The 25022-nt window shown below is 46.8% G+C and overlaps 1 protein-coding gene across 10 annotated transcripts in view; it reads left to right on the plus strand.

Moving 5' to 3' along the window:
• Positions 1-1853: 1853 nt before the first annotated feature.
• TNIK (TRAF2 and NCK interacting kinase) overlaps positions 1854-25022 on the plus strand; it is a 159461-nt gene continuing 136292 nt past the window's right edge. For 3 of the 10 annotated variants that reach the window (XM_065073861.1, XM_065073856.1, XM_065073865.1), the window contains exon 1: positions 1854-2185. In XM_065073861.1, coding sequence (XP_064929933.1) covers positions 2129-2185 — 57 coding nt within the window. In that variant the 5' untranslated portion in view covers positions 1854-2128. The remainder of the gene's footprint in view (positions 2186-25022) is intronic. The other 7 variants (XM_065073853.1, XM_065073858.1, XM_065073863.1 and 4 more) reach the window with 5 other exon arrangements.

Consider the following 25022-nt stretch of genomic DNA (forward strand, 5'->3'; position numbering starts at 1 on the left):
AACTATGAGGAAAACATTGCAATACCTGTGTTTGAACAGACAGACAATATCTGATTTAAAGAAAACACCCCAGCACCATGACAGGTTCAGGAAGGTACTCAAAGGCAATGAGACAGTCACTGGTGTTTATTTTATTGAGTTTAGCATTTTGATCAAATTCACCTCTTTAAATGTGAGTGAGGGGTAATGTTTGTTTAAGATATTGAAGAGTGATGATTTGTGGCTGGGAAAAAGGGGATAAATCCAGGCCGGCTGCCAGTGCTGCGGGTGCTGTGCAGCCCTGTGTGCCTCACCCACAACAGGTGACTCCCACTACCTGCCACTTCAGCAGTTCATTACGAAAAAAAATAAATAAAAAACCCCCACATTCTGCTGCACCCTTGTAGCCCTGCAAGCCGAAATGCTGGCACTGCTGCTCCCATCACCAGCCTGTGTCAGCCCTGCTGTGATCAGGACTAATAACATTAATAAGCTGTTGATGCAGTCTCTCTGCTGTGGGCTATCCAGTGAGCCCCGACTTCTGCAACTGCCTTGGTGGATCCTGCTGTTCCTGGGGAGGTTTCAGCCCAGCCCAGCAAGGCTGCACCTCCAGCACCAGCTGCAGCACACAGCCTCCACATGACCGCATGATTGTTTGTGATGAAATATGCCTTTTTTTTTTTTGAAGCACATCTCCAACCAGAAAGCATAAGAAAATCCCATCCGCCTGCCAATTGACTCATGTGTAGGGTTTCCGCTTCCCAGATCTGCATATTGTAAGCTCCTGACACAAGTTGATGTTGTAAGTACAGCTTCCATACGGTTCTCTCAAAGGCAACAGATTTTTTTATACATATATATTTATACATGGCACCTGGTTTGGCAGAAACCACATCCGAAAAAGAGAAATAAGGAAAACAGTAAAAGCTGACTCTACCTAGCTATTGCTGGTTTTGGAGGGGCTTTGGGCAATTCCAAAGACAGCATAAATCTCTTGTTCTTATTCAGGAACAGCCTGGGTGTCAATAGGGCCAGAATGGCTTCTGAGTGTAGGGGGAACAGGTGACAAACCCAGATCTGACATCTGGATCCAGGTGGAGAAAGGCCATTTCTCAACTTGGGCATCCTGAAGTACGTGAAGCAGACAGCCAGCCACTCCTTTGGCACCAAGCAAGACCAGTCCCTAGCGCTTCCTGACGTTTCCAGAATTTGGGTTCAGCACCTGAAATTGGGTGACTTTTCCCACCAGACTTGACAGACACAACTGCTCTGGTGCGGGAGTGGGAATCCAGGTAGCCTGGATTTCTCTACCCACTATTTGTCATGGGGGGCTATGTGCTAAATAATCCTGTGGGGGGGACTTTGCAATGGAGAGCACCATGGCTGGAAGCCTGCAGGACATGCAGCGTGGTTCTCGCATGTGTTATCCTCGGTGCACAACACCTGAGTCTGACTCACCACATCCCTCTGGAGGGTCCCCATGCCACCAGCAAGCAGCATGCTGCTCAAGGTCTTCCCCAGCCCCAGGCCTTGTCACTACTGCCTTTTCTCCCACCCAGTTTGTCTGGGGACCATCGTGGATTGCCACTGTGGGAGACGACAGGGCAGGGACACGGGACTGATCCCCAGGGAAGGCGGTGGGGAGAGAGCAGGGGATCGACCCCCTGGGAGGTGGCAGGGAGGGGACAGGGGACCAATCCCTAGTGAGGTGGCAGGGCGGGGACAGGGGACCGATCCGCAGGGAGGGCGGTGGGGAGAGAAGAGGGGATCGATCCCCTGGGAGGTGGCAGGGAGGGGACAGGGGACCCATACCCAGGGAGGGCGGGCAGCGCTGCCCCGGGGCTCTGCCCGCCCCCTGCCCGGCACCGCCCCCGCCCCGCGCCACCGCCCCCTCCCCGCGCTGTGACAGACAGCTCCGGCGCGCAGGGCCGGGCCGGCCGGGCGATGCGATGCGCCGCCGCCGCCATCCCGGCGCAGCCCGCGGCGTGCCCTGCCTGCCGGCTGCCCGCGGCCGCCCCTAGCCGCGCTGCAGGCGGAGAGGGGCAGGGGCGGCGGCGGCTTCTCCTTGCCGGTGCCCCGCATGAGGAGAAGCGTTAAATAGCGCCAGCGCCGCGGCAGCCGCCGCTGCCCGCTCGGCGGTGGCGGAAACATGGCGAGCGACTCCCCGGCGCGGAGCCTGGACGAGATCGACCTCTCGGCGCTGCGGGTGAGGCCCGGGGGAGGATGCGGGAGGGCCCCCCCCATCCATCTATCCCCCGGTGTTGGGGAGGGGGGGCAGGCATGTGGGCTGTGTGTGTGCACACGTGTGTGTATATGTGCGGCTGCACGTATCGAAGTATCGAGATACAAACGTGTGCATGCATACAGCCGCGTGTACGCATGTGTGTATGTGTATATACACATGTGTGCCTGCGTGCATAGCGCTATACGCGCACACATGTACGGACGTGTGTGCGCAGGTGTGTGTGTGTGTGCACACAGCGTGTGTGTGCGGGTGCGTACGGCCCCTCCCGCGGGGGCCATCGGCCGCGGCCGGGAAGCACCGGTGGGGCTGCGGGGGACGGTCCCCGCCAGCCGGTGTTCCGTGGGGGGGCAGCGCGTAGCCCCCCGGTTGCGGCGGGGCTGGTCGGTGCCTGCGCTCCGCTCCCGCAGCGCGCCCGCACACCGCGGACACACGGGTCCGGACATCCCCGGGGTGCGGGAGCGGGGCTGCTCCTCACACCGGCACGGAGCCCTCAGCCTTTCCATCCATCTCCTGCAGTGCCCTTTCCCTCTGTCTCCTTCTCGTTCCCCCCGCCTTGAAAAGGAAGCTCATCATGTACCCTTGAAATGTCGGGCTCGTCAAACGTGTCAGCCTCTGCGTGGGCTGTGGCCTTATGTCCCCCCCCCGGTCTATTTCTCTTTTGACTTTCTTCCTTTTTCTCCTTTGTTCTTCATCCTTTTGGTCGTTAAGAACAGCTGGGTGGTATATAGCATGGGGAGTCATTTAGAGAAGCAGTGTTTGTTTGGGAGGCAACAGCGAGGCTGCTGCTCTCAGCCTGCTGGCATAGATTAAAAAATAAAATTAAGCAGAATCTGCTGAAGACTTGCACAAGTGTATTTTTAGAAATATTATTTGCTTCAGTACAAGAGGAAAAAAAAGTCTCATAGTCTCATCTTTATTCACTTGCCCTACTTTCTTCCTGGTGAGTTTCTGGTTGATTAGTAGTGTAAATGATTGCTCAGCAATACACAGTGTAAACGAGATTGGAGCTGGGGAGCCATCCAGCTTAAAAACAGACCTAGAGCTCTTGTTTCCCCTCTTAGGTGGAAGGTGCTGCCTTGGGAGAGAGGTTGCTGAAGCTGGTGGAGTTAATCCAGGAAAGGAATATCATCTGGGAGGGGGAGGGGGCCCCCTCCTTCTCCCCCACCCCCTGAAAAAATAAAATTTTTTTAATATCTCCATTAGGAAGTTTGCTTGAACTAGGGCAGTATTTTCTTTTTAAAACTGTATCCACACGTGCTTAGTTTTATTTTTTTTTTTAACTGTGTTTGTGGCTTTTTTAATAGCAACGCACACCAGCTACAGTCAGGGTTTTGTTTCGCTTTAGAAGGAAATGTATATTCCCTCCCTCCCCCTGAGACCCACCGGCAGTGCCTGGTCTGTGAGCAAAGCAGTGCTGGCAACTGCAGACAGGGAGACCTGAAACCCCAGCGAATGCTGGGGTGGGAGTGCAGATCTGTGTCCCCTACCCAGCCATGGCCCCTTGCCCAGTGGTGGTCAGCCCGGCAGGACCCTGGGGACCGTAGTGTGGCTGCCTGCTGGGGCTTCTGCCCCTTATCAAGGGGAGTGACCTGCTATGGCACTTTCCTGTAAATGATGGGAGATATGTTGGTTTATAAGTGAGACAAGAATAGGAGTTTAATTTGCCAAGCAATAGATCTTCTAAACTAAGCTCTTTTAGCACTTAGAATAATTGTTAAAGGTCATAAATTCAGCAGATAGGGTAAGAAGTGTGAATCATTCCACAGGGTCTGAATCAGAAATCAATAGTAAATTTGCTGCCTGAGCACAAAACATGGCAGGAAGGAGTAATTCCCCAAGCCTTGCAAAATTTCATGTATTAGAAAAGAAGTGTCACATTGCTGTGGTTTGTAGACAAGCCTGAATGGAGGAGACGGTCTGTGCCTGTGTGTTTGAAGGCGTGAGGGATGGCTGTGTGAAACGCTGGGAGCAGGTAGTGACTCAATCTGGCAGAGAGGATGATTTGTTCCCAGCCGTGGGGAAAGGAAACACTCGGGCCGCTTATCTCCAAGTTTGAATCACCAAGATGTTCTAGGAGGCTGGGTTTTATGAACAACAAGCAAATGCATGTAGAAAAAGTGGACCTTTGACTGCTGGCTTGCCCTGTTCTTCGCTTTGGCTTCCCTCCTGTCACAAGGGAGGATGGTGGATTTGCAGGATGAGAACGTGCTGTTGAGGGCTGAGCATGTCTTGGCACAAGCAGAACCCTTCGTTTCAGCTTGCCTCTGCCCACTAGCTTACAGGGTAGGATTTGTATTGCTGGCCTGAAAGGTGACATAGGAGGTAGCAGGAGCTTCTGGTTTTGCCATCTTAGAGTCTATTTTGGCCATGCAGTCAACCTCCACTGCAGCAATGCATCTGCTTGATGCACTGGTGGCTGGGCCAGGAACAAAGCACTGAATTCTGATAAAAATTCATGGCCTGGTGTATTGAGTAAGCGCGCTTGGGGCTGGCTCCTGCCTCCTTTGCAACATGTTTCTATCCATCATTGTGTACCATGCTCATTGCCATGGTACCCAAGTGTCCCCGTGTCAGTGCAGAGGGCTGAGTGTGCAAGGAAAGGGCAGGGTGAAGCCTTTGACATCAGAAGGATTCTTAAAATAAAGATCTTCCAGTGGTAGTGCTAGTAATGAGTATTGTTAATGTTGCAGGAAACTGTAATTTAAAATGATGAGGCCATTGAACAGGTAGCGCTGCATATTATACTGACAAGGGGATAAGATAAACTACATTATAATGTTCTTTTTCTACAGACTGGGAGAGATTTTTGCTAGTCCACTCAGTATGTTTAATAGCCGAATGACCTGGCAGTGCTATTAGCAGAATAATGATTAACATGGGGATTCACACAGGCTGTTGACAGGTGTGTTTGAGAAGCAGATTTTTGCAATAAAATGAGAATGGACTTGGGGGGCGATGCGGTGGGCCATGCTCTCTGGTGGTAAATGCACAGCTGATCCCAATAGAAGAGCAAGTAGAAAGATGAGGCTGGCTTTTGGGGTTTTTTTTCCACTTTTTTTTTTTTATTTTTGTCTCAGTGAATGCAAGAGCCTGTCATCTTTTGCTGAAAGCAGTGGCCTTGATCCTTCTAAAATATTCAGGTCAATAGCTTTTCCTCTGCTGCATCCGTCTGCAGGGCTGGGCCTCTGGCTGATGTACCAGGGGTGGCAGTGGGGGATCTGCAGGAGCTGCCACAGCTGGATGCCTTTGGGGTCTTTTGCAAGGTGTGTGGGAGGTGATAAAAGCTCTCTGGGAAGAAAACCTTTCTCAGGGAGTTGATAAGCCCCTGGGATGGGACCAGCTTGAGGCAAGTAAACCTCCCAGCTGCTCCCTGTCTGCTTGGCAAGGGGCTTACAAAGCTCACCTGGGATGTACGGCTTGGCCAAGGGTTTCCTGCAAGCTTGGCAATTTAAAAAGAGACGTTTTGGGTAGGGAACGATTGTTTTCTTTATGTACCTGGATGTTGCTTTTGTTTTGAACTCATTAACAAAACCTAAGCTTTTGTTATTTACTTTAGCAAAATGCTGACGGTGCATTCTCTGGAAACTGGATCCTAAAATCGTTAGTTGTTTTGGAAATGCCTGGCCTTTAATGCTCAGGCTTGGAGGGGAGACAGCGAAGAATTAAGGAGCTGGTAGGTATGAGCTGTTGCTGGGAAGAATTGGATGAAACCCAAAAATGTCACTACTCTTTCTTTAGCTTTGCGTTGTATAGAAGTGAAGTTTCAGTGGCCATTTGTTTGCATTAGTTGATCCTTGTCAATGAGTATAAAAGCCCTCATATTAAAAAAAAAGAAAAAAAACCCAACCAACCAAAAAATGAAACAAGCACAAAAGCGAAACAAACATTGGCATTGTCCTGTTTCCAGAACTTCATCAGTTTATGGCATATTTCAGCGTCATTAAAGATTTAGGAGAAGTTCTAATGGGAGATAAGCACTGCAAGCCACCACTCAGGAGCATTATCCTGGCAGCATTACATTAGGTTTCTTCTTCTAGCACCTTTTAAAAAACTCTGTAGCTTGACAGAATTTGGACAGCTTTTGCAAAGGTCACCTTCTTCTTAAATAGAAAGAGGAACAAATTTGACTAGAGATGACTTCTGGAGATTAAAAAAAGACATGAAAAGCCTATTTATTTGTGCTATGTTTTGCATGATATGCTACCATGCAAAATTTGGTATGTATCTTCAACAAATATGTATATATAGCCACAGTTCCTGAGGATGGCCATTTTTGGGGGTCTTCCATCAAGGATGTAATCTGTGCTCTTCCAGTGTGATTCAATTCATGTGTAAGGTATGAACCACGACTGGGTCCACGTACTTCGTATTTGTTTTTATGAACCATAAAACCTGGGCAGCACAATACTGGTCTCTGAGTCATCCCAAATGGATAACAGTGTCCAGCTCTGAGCCTTTTTTTCTGCGTCTTGCTTCCATTCTGTAGGCCGGGAGTGCTGATACTGGTGCAAATGTTTATCCTCTACACATGCATACGTATTCTTGTGCGTGTGCTTGTGAGAAGTTAGAACAAAAAGAAGGCTGTCTTTTGTGTAGTCCTTCTGCATGGGTGGTTTTGGTGTTGGTGTTTTGTTTGGTTATGTTTGGTTTTGTGTATTTTTTCCACATTTTTGAGTTGTACAACCCCGATGCTTCTGTTCTGCAGTTCTCCACGTGTCCTTCAGCATTGGTGCTGTGGATACTCTTACTCATCTTTGGATATCTTCCACAACATGAAAGTGTATGGTGTTCTTAAAGACATGGAGAGTCTTTCTGTTTTCACTAGTGTTCCTGTGCTGGTCAGCCATAAAAATGAATAATTTGGAGTGAATTTATAGCAAAACATGTGCTTGAACAGGTTGAAGTTTGAGCACAAGCATTTTGTTGAATCAAGGTTTGAAGCAACAAAGAGTATTTGATTTGTGTGCCTATTTAAAATGAAGTGTCAGATTTTTAATCCATGCAAGAAGGAGGAGTTAGGAAACTTTTGTTCTTGCTACATGAAGGCAGTTTTTATCTGCCAGGCTCTAGTAGGTGTAGTGATACAGTTTGTATGGTATGAAAGGAGAAATAACTTCATTTGTTGGTAAATCTCCAGTAACGAATCACCCGGCTAAGGAAGAGATGTCCTCAGAAGTCATCATTCATGTGGGGTCAGGTCATACAAAAGCTGTGATCACCTCCTGGGCTCAGGCTCCAAAGTGCTCTCTGCAAACCCTTGCCTCACTCCTTCTAATGCACACCCAGTTGCTTTGCAAGGGTAATTATAGACATCAGCGGGAGTTCTCTGCCTCTGACCTGCAGATCAAGGACGGAGTATTGATCCCCGTCTCATTTCTTCAGGCCTCAAATATAAATGGGAAGAATCCTGTTAGATTTCCCATACCTCCTCTGGTAAAAGGCTACCAACAGGCACAAGGGTGACTGGCATGGAGGACCAGCCCTTTTCCTGGGGTTTTGCCTGGCTCTTCCTTCCCACCAGCGGTGGTTTCGGTCCCAGCTGCTCTGCAGGTGCCCTGTGCACCCATTGGAAGTGTAGAGCCTTCATCACATGAAGTTTGCATTTGCTGATGCTCAGGAATCTTCTTTGTTAACTTTCACGTAGCCATTAGAGCAGGCTGTGGGTCAAAAACCACTAGCCTAAGTCATCGATAGCTCCCTTAAATGCAGGATTGTATTTCCCACTTGTAAAGCCAGTAGTTTTGATTTCCTTCCTCCACTGTCCCCTCCTCCTGTCCCCTTTTGTCACTTTGAACTGTGACTGCACATTGAAACCAATGGGCTGTCTCTTCTGGGCTCAGGAAAACAATCTATGTAAGTGAGATTTGATGTTTTCTGCATAAGTCATTTATGATTTCTGAAGGGGGATTGTCTAAGGAATATGGTCCTTGGGAAACAGTGACTCCCCCTCTCTCTGTGTTCCCGCTCCACGGTGGTTTCAAGATGAGACCTGTGAGGGGCCGAGCATCCCCTTCCTGCGGAGGGACGTGGGGCCCAGCCCTGCGGTGCTCCTGCAGTGGCTCATTAGTGAAAGGAGAGGAAAAGTCACCAAGGTTGGAAAAACACTGATAAGAAGTTTAGTCGGAACTCAGTTATATCTCTCTACACGCCTGATTTGATTTTGTAATGGCAAATCAGGAAAGCTTCTTCCCCTTTGATCGAGCATGTTGCTTTTCCATGTTCATGTTCTGCAGTGCTTGCCAGAAGTTCAAGGTTGTGTGTTGGTAGTAAATGATGGATGATTGTAATCAGGCGGGCAGCACTTGGAGTATCCAGATGCATCTTGTGTAGCTGAGGAGCAACGTTTCCTCCTTCTGTACTGGATGAGCAAACAGTGCTTGCTGCCCTGTGCTCAGCTGCTGAGTTACCCCGAGCGCAGCAGGAGGCTCGCACTTTGCTCTGCTGCAGACAACCAATTCTCCTGCAGAAACCTTATTAGATATTAATGGCTTCATGCAAACACCACCCTGTTGCCAGTAAGTGAGACCGGAACGGTTGACACGGTCCCACCCTTCCCACGTACCCGCTCAGGCTGCAAACAGCCGTGGCCTCTGGAGAGTGCAGTAGCTGCTGGGTTTGTGCAGCGGGCTGTGAGTTGCTCTTCTGACTGAAGCCTTAGCAATGCGACTGTAACATCCTTTTGGTTTTAAGCGCTGTGGCTGCAGCGAGGGTGGGTAGACGTGTTTCTGTTCACGTGAGTGCACGTGTGGTTTTCAGCTTCAAGGTGCATGAAACGTTTTGTTACAGTTATTTTTGCTCGCTTCCTCCAGTAATGGCATTGCAGAGTGCAAAATGAAATAAATTGTTCTGAAAGCAACACTTTTTAGAAGCCAGGGATATTGCCTAGGGTGTATATTCCTTTATAAACTAACAAAGATTCAAAAATTTCATTTAGGTGGCTGGCACTTCACCCACCTTCCTTTTAAAAATTCCCTTTGCTCCTAATTTTGGCGCTCAGCAGGAAGAAGCCTGCTGCCAGCTGAGGCATGTGTTCAGTGCATGACACAAGGGACTGCTTGGGACCGTGCCCTTAATCTGCTGGACGGAGACTTTAGGATGCATTGGAGGCGATAGAGCTTTTGCTGAGGAAGAGATCGCACAGCTTGAATCTAATAAAATGTGTCTAATAACCGCTGTAGCATGCTACAGAAATACGAGAGATCAAAGCTTCAAAGGCATTTATTTTCATAATTTGCGGGTCAGATCTTTGCAGGACTAATTGGTTGCTGTTTGATGTCCAGGCAACAATAGAAATCTTTCTGTAAATCAGAATATATTTGCGTCTTCCTTTCTGTTTCGTTCATAAGCATAAAAGCCTGATGTGATTTTGAGATAAACCGGCAAAGGTACAGATCTCCTCCCTACCTCATTGCCATCTTTCTTACATGTTATATATTACATTGTGGGTGATATAGCTGGTACAGTGACCAAAACAACTGCATTTACCGAGTAGCTGCTGGTCCTTCTGATGCTGGTTCTTCAGGAGCACTGAGCCTGCTGGTTATTGCTGACTGTGCTTCTGTTCCCCAAAACATGAACTAAGATGAAACCAGAGAATGAGCTTCGATGGTGCAGTTCATAGGATCTATGCAGTTGTGCCTCACCAGTGATGATACCCAGGTGGTATCTCAGCTTTGCAGGTGGTCACCCCAAAAACACAGCAAGTCAGGAATGCTGTGTGCTTTCTCTATTTTTAATATATATAGTATATATTTTATCTATTTTTAATATATGTAGTATATATTTTGTGTATTTTTAATATATATAGTATTTATTTTTCTTATTTATATAGATAAGCGTAAATCTAGCTGTTCCTTCTTGAGTGGAGTAGGACAGTGTAGTGGGCTAGTGTCCCTGTACCTGGCACACAGATCTTCAAAACACAGGTCAGAATTTCCCAAGCTGCTTGCTTATATGGGAGATGTTGAATTAGCCATAGACCTGTTCTCACATGTGAAATCTGTCTGGAAAGCAGGGGGAACTGCCCTTAAACTTGTGTATTTTGTGTTTTATTCTCCCACTGCATACTCACGATAGGTGTTTGTTGGGGGGCTTCTCTTGTGTCTGCAGATGCCACCATTTTGGAAGGAAAGAAAAAGATGAGCGTGGAAGGAAAACTGCGTTCTTGGAACAAAATCAGAATCCAAGGCAACAAAATTAAAAGGGCTTTAAATGTGTTTTCTGGCTATGCAGACAGGCTGTCTTGACTGCAATAAATCTTCAGCCTTTACGTATTGATTAGCTTCAGTAAATAGTGTGATGACTCTGCTCTTCCTATTGCTATTCTGTGGGGATTGGTGTGTTAGTGTGGCTGAAGAGCCTGTAATAGCTAAATGGGATTCCAGTAGTGAGAGTGGTTTACAGATGCTCTCCAAAGTGAACCTTGCAGCTGGTGTGACTGTGTTTGATTTCTAAAAATATAAACACGGAGTGTTCCACTGGTCGCTGGGCCGGTAATGGCCATGTTTTCTAATCGGTGAAACTGCTTTCCCTGAGCGAAGCACCCTGCAGTGCTGGTGCCTTGCCCTGGCAGGGATGCTGTCTTCTCTTGTTTGGCTGTTTGGGGAGCTGTGATGGTACATTGCATGGGGTGAGTGAAGGGAGCAGGAATGGAGGAGACAGTCAGGGGTCCTGTTGAAATGTGGGGCTGGTTGGCTAGAAAATGGAAAATGGCTGAAAATGCCTCCTTTTCTGCCTGCACTACTGATGGCTTGTGATAGTTTCTTCAGTATTGATGTGTAGCTGGGCATAGTTCAAAGTGATTTTGTTCGTTGGGCTTTGTCCCTGCTCTTGGAGGCAATCATGTGGTGTGACAGCCTGAAGGTGGTTGCATTTGAGCACTGGGCAAACCCCAGATCCTTGGAAAATTGTCATGGTAAAGTACGAACAGAGCAGGAAGGTGAGTGGGCCAGCAGCTACTTGTCCCTGGGGAGCAGCACTGGGAGGAAGGATGGAAAGCTGCGTTAGGTATCAGATGCCATAGCTGAAAACCCATCCAGAAGACTTCTCATTGGTTTGCCCAGGTTTTGTGACAACCTGTAACTACACCATGGTGGAAAAGCTCTTCCAGAGGCAGTTTGGGTTCTGAAGTGAAGCCCCAGGTTGCTCTGGAGACAGTGCATGGAAAGATAGGAGGGAACAGATGTAAAATTAGCATAACAATATACCTTTAATTCAACTTGAAGGAAATAATTGAGGACTGGTTGTCACTTATGATGGTGACCTCTGCCAAGATGACTCATGCTGCAATATAATATGAGTCACTTGTTAATGATGGCCTGTTAAGGAGAAAGTGCCAAATCCCAGTAGCTTCTTCATTGTGTGCTACAAAAACCAGGATGAAGAAGGGTGTTCAGGACATTGTTGCCCAAAAATAGCTGATACTTAAGAGCACTGAAGCACCTTTACTTGGCTCTGGGGGACTCAAGCTTGAAAAGGCAAAGGCCCTGAGAAGAAATGCTCCTTCTTCTTTGGCCTTTGGTTTAAAAGAGCCACACGACACACTTTGTACCTCTCCTCCCCAGCCTTCTGCGTTGACATGACGTTGCCTGGGGGTGGGGACCCTGAAAGCTCTCCTGCCTGCCAGACAGCTCAGCTGGCTGGAGGACAAGTGCTGGCTGGTGGTAGGGAGGTGTGTAGGTGCAAGTCATACAGTGAGCATGGAAAGCTGTGGTCACCTTTGCAAAGGCTGTCCCAGCAAGTGCTTAGCAATGGGAGGGAGGTCTTGGGGGCAGCCTGGCTGGTGGGAGAGCAGGAAGGTAGGAAGAAGACCTCCATGGGAAGGTCCTTGAGGTGCAATTGATGTGGAGCCCTGGGCTGGAGATCTGCAGTGAGGATCCTGGGGGCTGGGGGAGAGGAGGTACAAGAGCAGTCTGTGGCTGTGTTGTCCCTTTCTGCGAGGGCTTTGCCAGGCACAATCTCGCCATGAACTCCTTGCCTCTGACGTCTGCCAAGTGGGTGCAGGATGAGGTTTTTATGGCTTTAAGGAACCTGTGGTGCTCCTGTAGCAATTGACATGAACACTCACTTGTTAATGATCTACTAGCCGTCTTAAATGCTTCCTCATATTGAACCTAGTGTTTTTCCTCATTAAATGAGGTTTTGCAATCCACGGAAGAAGGCAAGAGCCTCGTCTGAAAGTGCTTGTGACCAGGAGCAGGAGTTCACCAAGCAGCGATACGTGAACTAGGTCCTGGGCTCAGCCTGGGGCTTGGTGCCCCAGACATGCTCTTCTCTGTCCTTTAACATAGCAGAGGGGGAAGAGGAAGGTATGCCAGAGGGCCACCTTGCTCCTGGGAAAGGGCTTCTGACTTGTTAAAAGCGTGATGATTTTGCACGCAGTCATGAAATTCTGTGAAGTCCTGACGCCAGAAGTTAACTTGAGAGGGGAATATTTTTTTTCCTAGATGTCATAATTGCGGAGAAGCATGGAAAGAAGACCTTCCTAAAAGATCATAATCCAAAGGGCAAATAGAAGACTCCAAGTAGTTTATTGAAAATTCAGAAGAAAAAATGGCCATAAATATGTGAGGCCTTGCCTTCTTTCTTCTCCAAGTGATGCACCACAACAGCTGGAGATCCCTGGGTTGCTTCTGCCTTGCTTCCATTTTCCAGATGAGAAGTTGTCCACCTCCACTGTTCCTCACCTCTGCCACCTGCTTCAAGGTGTATCTTGTCCTCTGGACCCTGTCTGTTTGCATTCCAGACCAGACTGCCAGATCCTGCTGCTTTGTGCAGCACCAGTGCAGAGGTCAGGGAGTTAGGAAGGTGGTGGTGATGGGTTGTGGGGGAAGGTTGAGGCTTGAGGAGATGAAAAGGGGTGGACCTGAAGAAGGAAAGCTTTGCACCCAGATGTTGCTGTCAAGGCAATCTAAGGCTACCAAAGGACATTGAACGTGTGAGTGGTGGCATTGAAGATACCTTGCATTAACCTTCTGAATAGGCAAAGGCTTTATCATGTGATTCAAAGGGAGGGATGCCTTATAGGTGAACAGACCATAGGCCCCATAAAATGAAGCAGTGTGGTTGGCAAGGGAGATGAGGCATAAGTTCAAAGCTGGAGTTGCTTTCTCAAGAACCTTTCACAATAAGTTGTGGTTTTGCTTTCACCAGTTGATGTGACCTCTTCTGTGCTGCTGGTGTAAAGCAAATGCCTGCACAGAGGAAATGTCCTCCAGAGAAGATGCAAGAGCCCTGCTCATTATCAGAAACGACTAAAACTGCTCCAAGCTAATCTGGCTGCCTAAAAATAGAAGTGGTGGTAGGGGGAGGGACTGTCCTCTGTGTTAGTTTGCCCTTGATTTTCATGACATTTTGCTGCTCTATATTGTGTGTCTTGTAGGGAAGACTGTGTGTCCTGGTCACACTGGAGCAGTTCACGAGAGCACATGCTTGTGTCAGAAACCATGGAGGAGGGAGGCTGAGAAGCTTGTTGAGGGTTTAGCAGTTAAGTTGCAAAGTATAGTTATTCAGGTTTATTTTCTTGTTCTCATGCTCCTCGCAGGTTCACAGCCTCTCCCTTGGTGTGATCTTGAAGCCTCCCCTGGGGCAGGTCTGAAGAAGTGATGTGACTGGTGGGGGGGCTGTGGGGTGGGAGGGATCCCTGGTGCTGCAGGGTGGTGGGAGCCAGGGGGATCCTTTGTGTGTGCACCTTGCCAGAGAGAGCCATGCCTTAGCTGGAGATTGCAGCATCTACTTTGAAGTTGGGGAGAGGAGGCAGGGAAGGAAGAAAGTCACTTATGAGACTTAATAACTGTATTATTGTTATTCAGCATTTAAAACTCAAGTTTCATAACTGCCTTGTGATATCAGCATTTATGTTCTTTGTCAGTATTATGCAAGCAGCTCACCTTGTGATCATGAAATACTGAAATGTGCTTTCTAATGCTCACCCTCTGTTTCTTAATAAGTCCATAAAATAATTTCTGCTTTCCGTTAATTACAGAACAATAGGACAATTTTCCATTCTCATTTAAAAAGAGCTGAGGTTTTTTTTTTTTTCTTTCAAGTTCTTGGGCCAGCTGTTCCCCTGAGACCTTTCTATTCCATGTAGCTAGACCAGAGTGGACATACCACCTTCTGTCCTTCACTGCACTCTATCTTGCCACTCAGGAGGAAGCAGGAGGTTTGTGGACCCATCTAGGAGCAAAAGTCTTGCTGTACTGGAGCAGTCCCAGCTGGTGCAGCGGCTGTTGCTGGCACTGGTGAGGTTGATGTCATCTGTTAGCTGAGGCAACTGGGAAAGGTGGGAAGAGGTCAGGATGGGGTGACTTCCCTTCCTTCACGAAACACCTGAAATATTACCTTGCTTGTTGATATTCAGTTGTTTTCCAACTGGAAGTTTCTATTTAAGACTAGAAGAAGCCCTTCCTGCACCCCACCAGAAGTGCCTGGGGTGCACTTATGTTCTTATCAGTGGGAACATCTGTGCTGGCTCTGGTTTTCCTCATCTCCAGCTTTTGTAGGACAGTAAGAGTAGGCTCTAGCTCTTCTGATCGGTCCAGTTCTGCTGCTCAGTGGCATCCAGAGCAAGGGTGGGAAAGAGAAGGTTGTTCTGTTTTGTGGTGGTGTTACCTATGAGGTAATGCTGCAGGTGACTTGCTAGGGGTGGTGGGGTCTCTGGATAGAAGAAGAATCTTGCATAATATCCTTGATTTATTAATACCCAGAATTTAATCTCTGACATTTCTCAAGATGAAACTGTTGGGTTTTTCTTCGCTGTAGAGGGAAAGAATGAACACTTCTCCCTAAGCACAGATGTAGAGTGTGATTGGGTTCAGTTTGTGAGTCCACTGAAGAGGTTGTGTCTCCAGGCTCTGTGGCCAGTGCTGCTTCTCCACTCTTTCCTACTTTGCTTTACATACACATCCAGAGATGAATAACTCTTTTCAGATGCTAATGAGGAGTTTATAGATAAGTTCCCCTGTGAGTAAAGGAATGCTAGGATAGTCTTGTAGCAAGAGAAATCAAGGCGAGGAGAGGTCAAGCATCTTCTCTAGGTTTACTTACAGGCAATGCAGCACTGGCGGAGTTGGGAGTAGAAGTCAAACCCTCTGGCCTCTCATCCCTTGTTGTAGTCATTAAGCTATGTTCTCCTAAGATTAGATAATGTGTGATTTTGGTGCCTGCAAGACTTGATGTGCAAATTCCTTTGAATAAATGCTTTTCTTGTGTACTTGCCAGCACAGAGAGGTTTGGGACATTGAGGGAAGGGAAATAACTTGCAGGTGTCGATTTTTCAGGAGGGAAATCAGATGGAGAGATAATACCCGACAGGTTAGAGTTCTTGGAAGGGCTCAGTGGTGAGGATCGCATCCTGCATCTCTGTTTAAGAAGCCAGTGATGTGGGAAACTCAAGGTACGATGGTGCTGCCAGCAGCCTGCTGTGAGTTTCAGTATTTCTGAACAGTCTGGATCACAGTGCTGAAGTTTGTTTGGCCCCTGGGATAGATGCCAAAGTTAACAGGGTTAACTTTATGTCTGAGTGTTGATGTTCTTGATGGATCCAGTTGCAGAGCTCTGAATTTTCTTACAGTGTGAATTGTAGTAGCACAGTACTTGGTGTCACCCCAGCCAAAAACTCTGTCCTGGCTTCAGAGCACTTGCAGTCTGGGGAAACACTGGCTGAACTGATCTCCCAGCGTGATCAAATATTCCTTTCCAATACATCAGGTCTTCAGAAAGGAAAAGGATTACAAGGGCATCTTGGTCTTGCGGTAATTTGTCTTCCTGGCTGTAGCCTGGAGCTGTGAGGTAGCTCTGCTTATGATGAAGCTGCAGCAGCTGCCCTCCCCTCTGACCAGGAGAGATGGTGATGGGCATGTAGGTGAGATGAGGCAGTTGTGTCTCCTGGGTGCCACAGACAGCTCTCTGAGGATTTAGGGTGGTCTGGCAGAGTTTGTTGTGCTATTTATTGTACTTTCTGAGACAGTGTGGTATTGCTGAAACTCTTACATGGATTTGATTTCTGGTTATGAGCACCCTTATCTGTCTCTGTAGCTATTAGCTCTTTGTCTTTCCCATGTGCGAAGCTGTAAGTTACTTCATCCGATAAGGCTTTTCTTATCAGCTCTGACGTTTATTTTGTAGGATTGAAATTATTCTAGGAACTATAAAAAAGGGACTTGAGCCTGGGAATTACAGCTGCTTGCCCAGACCAGTGAGATGTAAATGGAAAGTAGGAATCTCTCCATGGGTCAAGTTGGAGCTGAGTTCTTGGTCGTGTATCGTGTCTAGAAAGAAGCACATGTCCTCAGATTTCTTTCCCTTCCTTACTTTGTGCAGTGTCATCAAAATGCTCCTTTTGGCCTTTTAAACTCATCAGCCTGCTTGTGAAATATTCAGGAAAGCTTGGGCTGAGTTTATATCACTGTCAGTGGGTTGCATCCTTTTGGAGTGGCTTTGATCTTGCTTACTCCGTGCTGAGTAATTTACACTCCTCTCACACGAGCAGCAGCTTCAATGGATGTGCCGCCCTCCGAGAGTCTGGCCCTTGCAAGCTCTCTCAGTTTCTCCTAATGGTATGCATTTAAATGATATTAAAGCTGCTTATCTAAGCCTGGTGCTTTTTTAGAGTCATTAACACCTCTGCAAAGAAAGTGTAAAACTCTAGTAAGTCAGCTGGTGGCACTTCGCAATGGTTTGAATGGTTGCCCGGAAAGCAGGGAAAAGGGAGCTGGGATTCCTGTGCTGGTGAGGGTGCTGAGGAAGGTGCTGGTGGTGGCTGGGGTGTGGGTGGAGAGCTGGTTCTCACAAGCATGGTGGGCATCACCTTCTGGAGGTGTTGTCCCTCCTTGGCTGGGGGTCGGGGCTTCCTTCTGGGTGTGAGATCTGGCACCTCAAGTGTTGTGAGGTTTTTGTGTTTGTTTGGGTTTGGTTTAGTTTTTTGTTTACCTGTGATTCCCCAGAAATGTCAGAAATGTCCATCTCTCCATATTTGCTGTATGGCATCTCTGGCCATTTGTTTAATGGCACCTTTCAAGTGATGTTAGCAATATTCTTTTAAAGGTTCTGTGCTATTCTGTTGTCTTTACAAGGGCTCACTGATGTTCAAGGGTGATCCTACCATGAAGCTGGTTTTGTTCTTCACCTTGAACATTGTCCTGTGCGGCAGCAGAGCCACAGTGGTTTGATCTTCATCCCTTCCTGCTGGCCACTGAGAGGTCCCACTCTTGCTCTTGTTGCTTGGTCAGAGCCAGTTGAGCTTTGCACTGAATAATGGGAAATTATCATGACTAACGTTCTGCTGGTAGAAAAACTAATAGAGGTGAATAATAGCACAAGATACGTGCAAATCAACATTTTTCTCCTTGGAGGCTGTAGATGTAATCCACTTAATATTCTGTGGAACACAAGATTAATTTTCTTCAGCATAATGTGTGTGAGAGCTTTTCTTTTTGCTGGCAGAGGCATCGCTGTGTTGCTAAAGCTGAGGGCAGGGGATTAGGAGGGGGGAAGGATGCTGACCCAGCTTCCAGAGGATCCAGGAACAGTGAAATCTGGCTAGAGCAGATTAAACTTCCCCCTCGTTGGCAGGACTTTTCTGCGGGAAGTGTGACTGGGACTGGGTATCTCGCACTGTGGTGGCCCCTGTTGTGTTTGCTCATTGGGCTTTGCTGTGGGGTAGGGTATCTTTCAGCTCTCTGATTGTCTAAAATATTGTGGAATGAATCTGATTTGCTTGGACTCTGTGTTGAGACTCTCTGGGTGGGCTCCCAGCGCGGAGCTGGTGTTTGTGTGTGTGGAAACCAGCTCCAGCCTTGCACTTGTCCTCTTTCACAACATACCTTTGCCGTGATTTAAACTCACAAAGCTTTGTAGAGGTTCCTTTAAAATAATAATAAAACAAACCCCCTCTTTTTTTTACTTTCATAGGATGGAAAGAATGCAGTGACTTGCCAAGCTTAAAGAGCAGATACAGCAGAAATAAATAAATCTAGCCCATTTATTTTAAGTTGATTAATCTGATGTGTTCATAGTTTTCTAAAATAAACTCCAGCCCTGGAGGGTTTAGCAAATCAAATAACAATAATGGCAATTAATTTAGAAGCAGTTACGAATGTTTCCCAACCCCTTTTCACATCTCTACACCCACATGATTAATCTCACCACTTATGCCTGTGGGCCAAATCCTGCTTGGGAATGTGCAGTTGTTTCTCTTGGGTTGGAGAAGGTGAACCTGGAGAGCTGACCCCATACCTGAGCATGGGGAAGGACCCTGGGCATGAGTGAGATGGGTGGCTGGTGGATACTGGGCTCCTCAAACACTTTGCCTGTAGGAGGGCTTGGTCTGCTGCCAGGTGGGATTTCTCTGTTACCTGCTTTGTTTTCCCATTTTGTACTGGTCTTCAGCAGGCTTCTGCCTGTGGTCTTACAGGGCTTGCTTTGCTGCTGTGTGCATGTTGTGTTCCTGTTTCCAGCCTGCTTGTGTGAGCTGGTAAAAAAAGCCCTGGAGCTCTAGCAAAGAGTATTTTGCTGGACAGAGGCCAGATAATGCCCTGGGTGGATCCAGGGACCAGAGGTGGCAGAGAGTGACCCAGGTGGGGAGGTGTCACGGGGCTGTCGTTTGACAGGGAGCTCAACTGGTCGCATAAAGCAAAAGGTGGTGGTTGGATTTACGGTGACTTGCAAAGCAAAACCAGCGCATCTTCCCAGGATACCTGTGTGGGAAAGGTCCTTCTGCTTTGCTGTAGCTGGAATACTGTTGTAATGCATATGTCAGGTGAACTAAACTAAATAATCCTTGCCTCCCCCACCCCCAAATTTAGGTCATTGGGATTTGAAATAAAAGGCATCTCCCTGAATTTATGAGAGTGTTTCACAATGTCAGAAGCCACCAAGAAATACAGAAGTCTTGCTATGGGAAATACTTCAAAACCTGGCAAAAAATTCTTGCAGTTCATTTCAGCAGCTATGGATTGTCCCTGACTTTCAGGTTGGCTTTTTTTTTTTTCCCTTTTGCGTGCATCAGGCAGGAGCTTTTTGCTGTGGGACCTTGTTTCCCCTCAGGTTGAAGTGAGCATTTGTCAAGACCAAACCTCCCAACTCCCTTCTGAATCTGGTATTACTGGAGGCAGCCTGTGAAATGTAGGAAAAAGGTGAGAAGCCTTTCCTCCCCCTTCACAGCAACTTCTTAACTCTTGGGTGAGAAGGTCTTTCCAGATACGAAACACACAAATTAACATGTATTTGATATTCTTTTAAATAGTTTTCCTGCTTTGTCAAGAAATATATCTGTAAGATGTGTTTATAATGCATGGGTTTGGAAGCTTTTTCAGTATAGTTGTGGGGGTTTTATGAAGTTTATTGGCTGCATCTTGCAGAGTTCTTCAATTAGTTGATTGCTTAATAATTAAATGTAATTTGCTCCCCATATTTGCCTTTTTTGAAACTTGCTACTGGAGGGTTTTCTGGTCCTCTCCTGCTAACCAACCCTTGCAGAACTAACCATAAGGAGCTGATGAAAAGTGACAGGCTGTGGGTAAACTCTTTGAAAATGACTAAACCAGCAGTTATACTCCATCTCCAGATGAGCTGTGAAAACTGGACTGATGTGAGAAACTTGACTGAATCTAGTAGGGAGGTGGTATTTCTCCAGACACATGTATAGGGACTCTGTCTTGTTTTCAACAACATATTACAAAGTAACGGCAATCACTTTAAACTGGGATGTAGTGATTTCTGATGGGCCAGGCTCTCTACCCACATTGTCTCTCTTAAGACCAATGTGTAACTCCTGCTCCTGCCCTGTTCAAATGGCTTGAAGGGTTCCCAGCAGCTCCACAAGACCAAGCCCTCCCGGGTGTGGTACGTTTGGCTGTAATGCTAATCAGACACATGGTGTGAGTTTTGGGGTTGTCCTATGCAGTGACAGGAGTTGGATTTTATGATCCTTGTGGGTCCCTTTGAGCTAAGGACATTCTTTGATCAGCTGCTCCTGGGAGAATATGAATGGTCACAGCTCTGCTCCAGGTGCCTTCTCATCTCTCCCTTGGCTTTAAGTTTCTCTGAGGCTCCTCGTTGTGTGTGCATACATGCCCAGAGTGTATGTTGGTTGTTGCACAGATCCCTGTTGTTGAGGACTGTGTCTATAAGTTGTTGGTGCCACAATGACACCCCTGTCAACTTTTCCCTGGTCAGCTCATCCCACGTCCTCAACTATAACTTAAAACCAGACGCAAAGGTGCAAAACCATCTTAGTTTTAAAAAGCAAAGGGTTTTAAGATTGCTTTGCTTTTTTTGCTCCTAAATACATCTGGAAGTGAGATTTTCTTCCATTTTAAGGCCAGAACTCTCCCTACAAGGAAAGAGCAAGGCTGCCTTTACTCGACAAAGGCAATCCCAGATGGCCAACCTCGTCAGTCTCCTGTGAGGGCTGCAGAAACTGGGATGGCTAGTCTGCAGTGACTTGGAAAGGTGCAAACTGGCTTCTGAGCTGTCACATCCACAGACCAAACCACAAATGTGACCTGCTGTTGGAGGCTGAATGTTTGCCCGCATGCAAGAGAGGGCTCTGCTTTTGGTATGAGCTTGGCAGCAACTTTGCTTTTTAAAGTGTGCCTTTAGGAGTGGTGTGTTAAGAGGCTGTAGTTCCTGAAACAGCTGCTTTGGTAAGTAATTAAACCAGCTCCTCTGAGAGCCCATAAACCTTTGACAGCATTTACTAGTAGGTAGCAATTTCAGCTTGATGCAAACATTTTCTGGCTGAGGTGAAACTCTTTCTCAGAGGGATGAGATCTAAACATTTAGGAATAATATTGTACTGCTCTGAATCTGCAGATAAGTGACTTCCAGTGAGGATAGTGTCCAGCTGCTGTGCTCTAATTGATGTCTGCGTCCAAAGAAGTGTGGTACAATGCTAGTAGTGACTTCAGATCTTCTGGGGACTATAGATATGATTTATAATTGGCACTGTAGCTTTTTAGAGACACTGAGCCAAGCCTTTTATATATTGTCCTGTTGAAATTGTGTGCCTGAATTAGGCATATGTTGAAGTGGCTGATTGTACTGGGGCTGCATTCGTCTAACGCAGTGTTGAAAACCTTGGGGTTCACTTAGCAGTAGCGCTTTTGGACGGATTGACTTCTAACTCTTCTAGATGAGCAGTCTTCTGTGAACTGGAAGGAGGGCTTATCATACAATGGCAAACAATTCATAGAGACCTTCCTGGGAATCTGTGGGATGTGCTGTAGAGCTTTGAAAATTATGTAGTGTTGTCTGATTTGGAAGGAGTCCAACTTCAAATGAAGAATAAGTAGAATTGTGTTGCCTTAAGGAGTATTGAATATCTCAGTCAGCATCTTACCGTAGTGAGACTCACGGAGGCCAGATGTTGATGTTCATTAGCTTCAAGTCAAAACTCTTGCTTGGGTGACATAAGAGGGAGATGGAATCACCTTGTTACTAGCAATGTTTAGGTCAGGCTTTTGAAGGAATGGAGAGGAGGCTTGGACCCTTCTTGTTTTGGTTAGTGTGTGTAGCTTGTGGAGTCCTTTTGCAGCATGCCCTTTTGGGGAAGGTTAGCTTTAAATATATCAGTGTAGTCATTTTTGTCCTCTACTGGTATCACTGCTGCATTTTGGGCTGTGGGACCCACTGTCTGCAGTGATACAAATGCATCGTCTTGGTTTGGTCTGTTTCCAGGTCTGTACATGTTCCTTACCAGCTTGGATCTCCCATGTTTCAAATTTGTGGAAGGTGTACGGAATGGCTGCTTCTTCTGTTCACTTAATAGGAAGGAGAAACTAGGTCAGAAGAACTCTAATTTTCTGTGTGCAAGTGCTAGGAAATCTGGAATAGGTCAGTATGTTGTAACTTCATTGGCTTGGCCTCGGCAGGACCAAGTGGGACTGGACTGCCTATGTGCATGGGGGATTTATTTCCTTCCCTCAGTAGTGGTGTTGGGTATGGCTTTGCTGGCTAGTGGCTACAAATTCACACTCACGTCTTAAATTGAACAGGTAATAGTTGAAGAAGTAATCCAACTTTATTGACTGAAAACCCCAATGTGGTGATTAGTTCTTATTTAATTTTACTGTTGCCAACTATTGGCAGGTCTTAACATTTTGAAAGGAGCTGCACTTGTGGTGGCTGGAGCTTTATTGCAGCGAGAAGCCAGGGAGAGAAGTGTTAAACACCCAGGAGAGCTGATTTAGGGGGAGGAGATGGGCAGAGCACAGAAATGGGTCTCAGTAGCGGCTGGAGGAATGGCTTCTCATGAGATGCTGAAGAGGAATAGTTCAAATAGATTTGTAAACAGGTGTCTCTCAGCTGCCAAGTGAATAAATTTTTCTCCTGTTAATAATTTAGTCTTCACAACAGCTTTTCTTTTGCTGCATGGGAGTGTTGTTTCTTGGCTAACATCTTTGCTTAAGATACAGAGCTGGGTGGGGGTGAGGGAGGACAAACTGCTTCTTCAATATGACAACAAATCCCTTGGTGAGTTCCTTATTACTCTTCCAAGTAGAGCAGCTTGTACTGCTTGAGTAGGCAGGAGGTGCAGTGGTAGATGGCACTGATGGTAGCTTGTCTTGTGAGTCTCTGGATGGGTGGGCGAAGGAGGGGAAAAGTACCAAAGCTAGAAGAAGATGTGAGATTAAGTAATCCCCATGAGGACTGAATAGCATCCAATAGTCCAGCATGGTTCTGCCTCATCACTTGGCTTACACTAAAGCAAAATATCTCAAAAAAAGAAAAAACAAAAACAAACCTGTGCAGCCTGTTGAGGTGTTTTTGTGCTGCTTTAATTAATGGGCAGGCTTAGGGCTATGTCTGTATGATGGGAAGTCAGCATTTAAAGCTCAAAAAGGTAAGGTCCCCAGCTGCTTTTTCTGGAAGATCCCAGTAATTCGATCAATTTTTTTTTTTTTTTTGTGGCCTTGGCTCTGGCTTTCCTGCTTTGCTATTGCCTGCAGCTCAGTTTTTGATCCTCTCCTGGCTTGTGAGGTCCATCTTCCTATTACTCACAGGACTGTTAACTAGGAGTGCCTTGGAGATGGAGACAACTAGTTGATTACTAAAAAGCAACCGTGTCTTCGAGTACTCCTCAAACCCCTCCATTTTTCTCTGAACTACATGCCATTCAGGGTAGCTTGCCCAAGGTGATCTCGACCTCGTTTTGTCAAATCATACAAGTGCTTCAATTCTCATTGTAGAAACCAGTATAAAAAGTATGGCAAAATGGGTGAGTTGATGTGTCTTTGGAAGGAACAGCAGTTGACTTCTTAGAGCTTGAGGTTACTCAGGTCCTGATGCTTGGGAGGTGTGCATGGCTCTCTACAGAGCTTTGGACTTAGTTAACATCAGGGATGGCTTCACAGAGCATGGCCCAGCTCAGGCATTTGGCCTTGGGAAACAAAATTTGGATGAGTATGTATTATATGAACTTAAGGCTTGATCGTTATACGTGTTCCTCATAGTGTTGTTTTGCATAAGCAGAAATACATCACCCTGATGACAGTTTTACATATTGAATTGCTGAAGGGCTTTCCTGTCTCACGTTCCTCACAAAGCCTTTCTCACACACTGAATTAATGAGCTTCCTCTCCTGGTTGGAGCTTGGTGGAGTTAGAAGACTTGAGCTCAGGACAACCACTTGTGTCAAGAGTGCTGCCTGCCGCTGTTGTGCCAAGCCACGTGGTGCTGGGTGGGATTATGGCTCTCCTGTACATGCAAGCTTTCCCTATGCCATAGCATTGCCATGAATTTATAAGAGCCAACTGTGTAGTGAGAATGACCCTTTGGTGCTTTCCAGTGCCAAAATGTCTCCTTCTGACTGCTGGGAATTGCATAAGCACAGGCACCTGCTCGCAGGTGAAGCTCACTGGTCTGGTGTGGAGGGCTGTGAGTAAATGGCTTTGCAAGCCTGCCTCGGTTCTTGAGAATGCCTGATCAGTTTAATTTGATCTCCCGTTGAGGCTATTTTATTACGGCAGAGGCTCATAAAATCCTGATGTTTGGAAATGTTAGTTGCATGGGCTTTATTCTTAGTGGAGATTAAAAATATTCTCATAGTGCCATGGAGTTGCTTCAGCTAACTAGTGCCTGGGGATGCTCCTCTCTTACTGACCCATAACAGTGTGCTGCCTCCAGTTACGCAGTGTGTTTTCCTTCTCTAGGGTTATAACATTTGCTTAATGACTGGTTATCTCCATGATTTTTAGCTGGAAGTTGTCATTAGGTGCTCAGAGTTGGGGGACTAAGTGCGCAATGATTATAGAGGCTCTAATCTCTCATTTCCCCTCCCGTGCATTCACAGCAATCGTGGTTTAATTGGTGTGCCCCTCGGTTTCCCCCAGCATCTCTCCACTGTCTACTCCCGTAACTCTTTCTGTTACATTCCTTTTGTGTGGGCTGGAAGGGAGAAAAATGAGGCTACTTCAAGGAAAACAAGCAAGTTGGATATACAGGCTGTGCATAAATGCTTCTTGTGTTTGTACAGCTAACTGGTAATCCAGTAACTCACTGATCACTGCAGCCAACACCAGTACCCACCTGCATCCGTCAACCGTTAGCTGACTTAGCCCTGGTTATAGATATTACGCTCTAAACATTCTCCTCAAGCGAAGTATTGGCTCTTTTGTGCCTTGGACTCGTTAAGACATAATGGTGCAGGCGAGGATGTCTTTCAGCTTTAGTTCTGCGGGTCTGGGTTAGGCAGCAGTTTTAACCAGGAGCACGGTCCTGCTGCGAGCCCACTGCTGTGTGCTCCACGCCGATAAGTGCTTCAGAAGGGATGCCTGTTTTGTTGCTGAAATTTGGG

The sequence above is a fragment of the Columba livia genome, chromosome 9, assembly GCF_036013475.1.
Source record: "Columba livia isolate bColLiv1 breed racing homer chromosome 9, bColLiv1.pat.W.v2, whole genome shotgun sequence".
NCBI classification, from domain to species: domain Eukaryota; kingdom Metazoa; phylum Chordata; class Aves; order Columbiformes; family Columbidae; genus Columba; species Columba livia.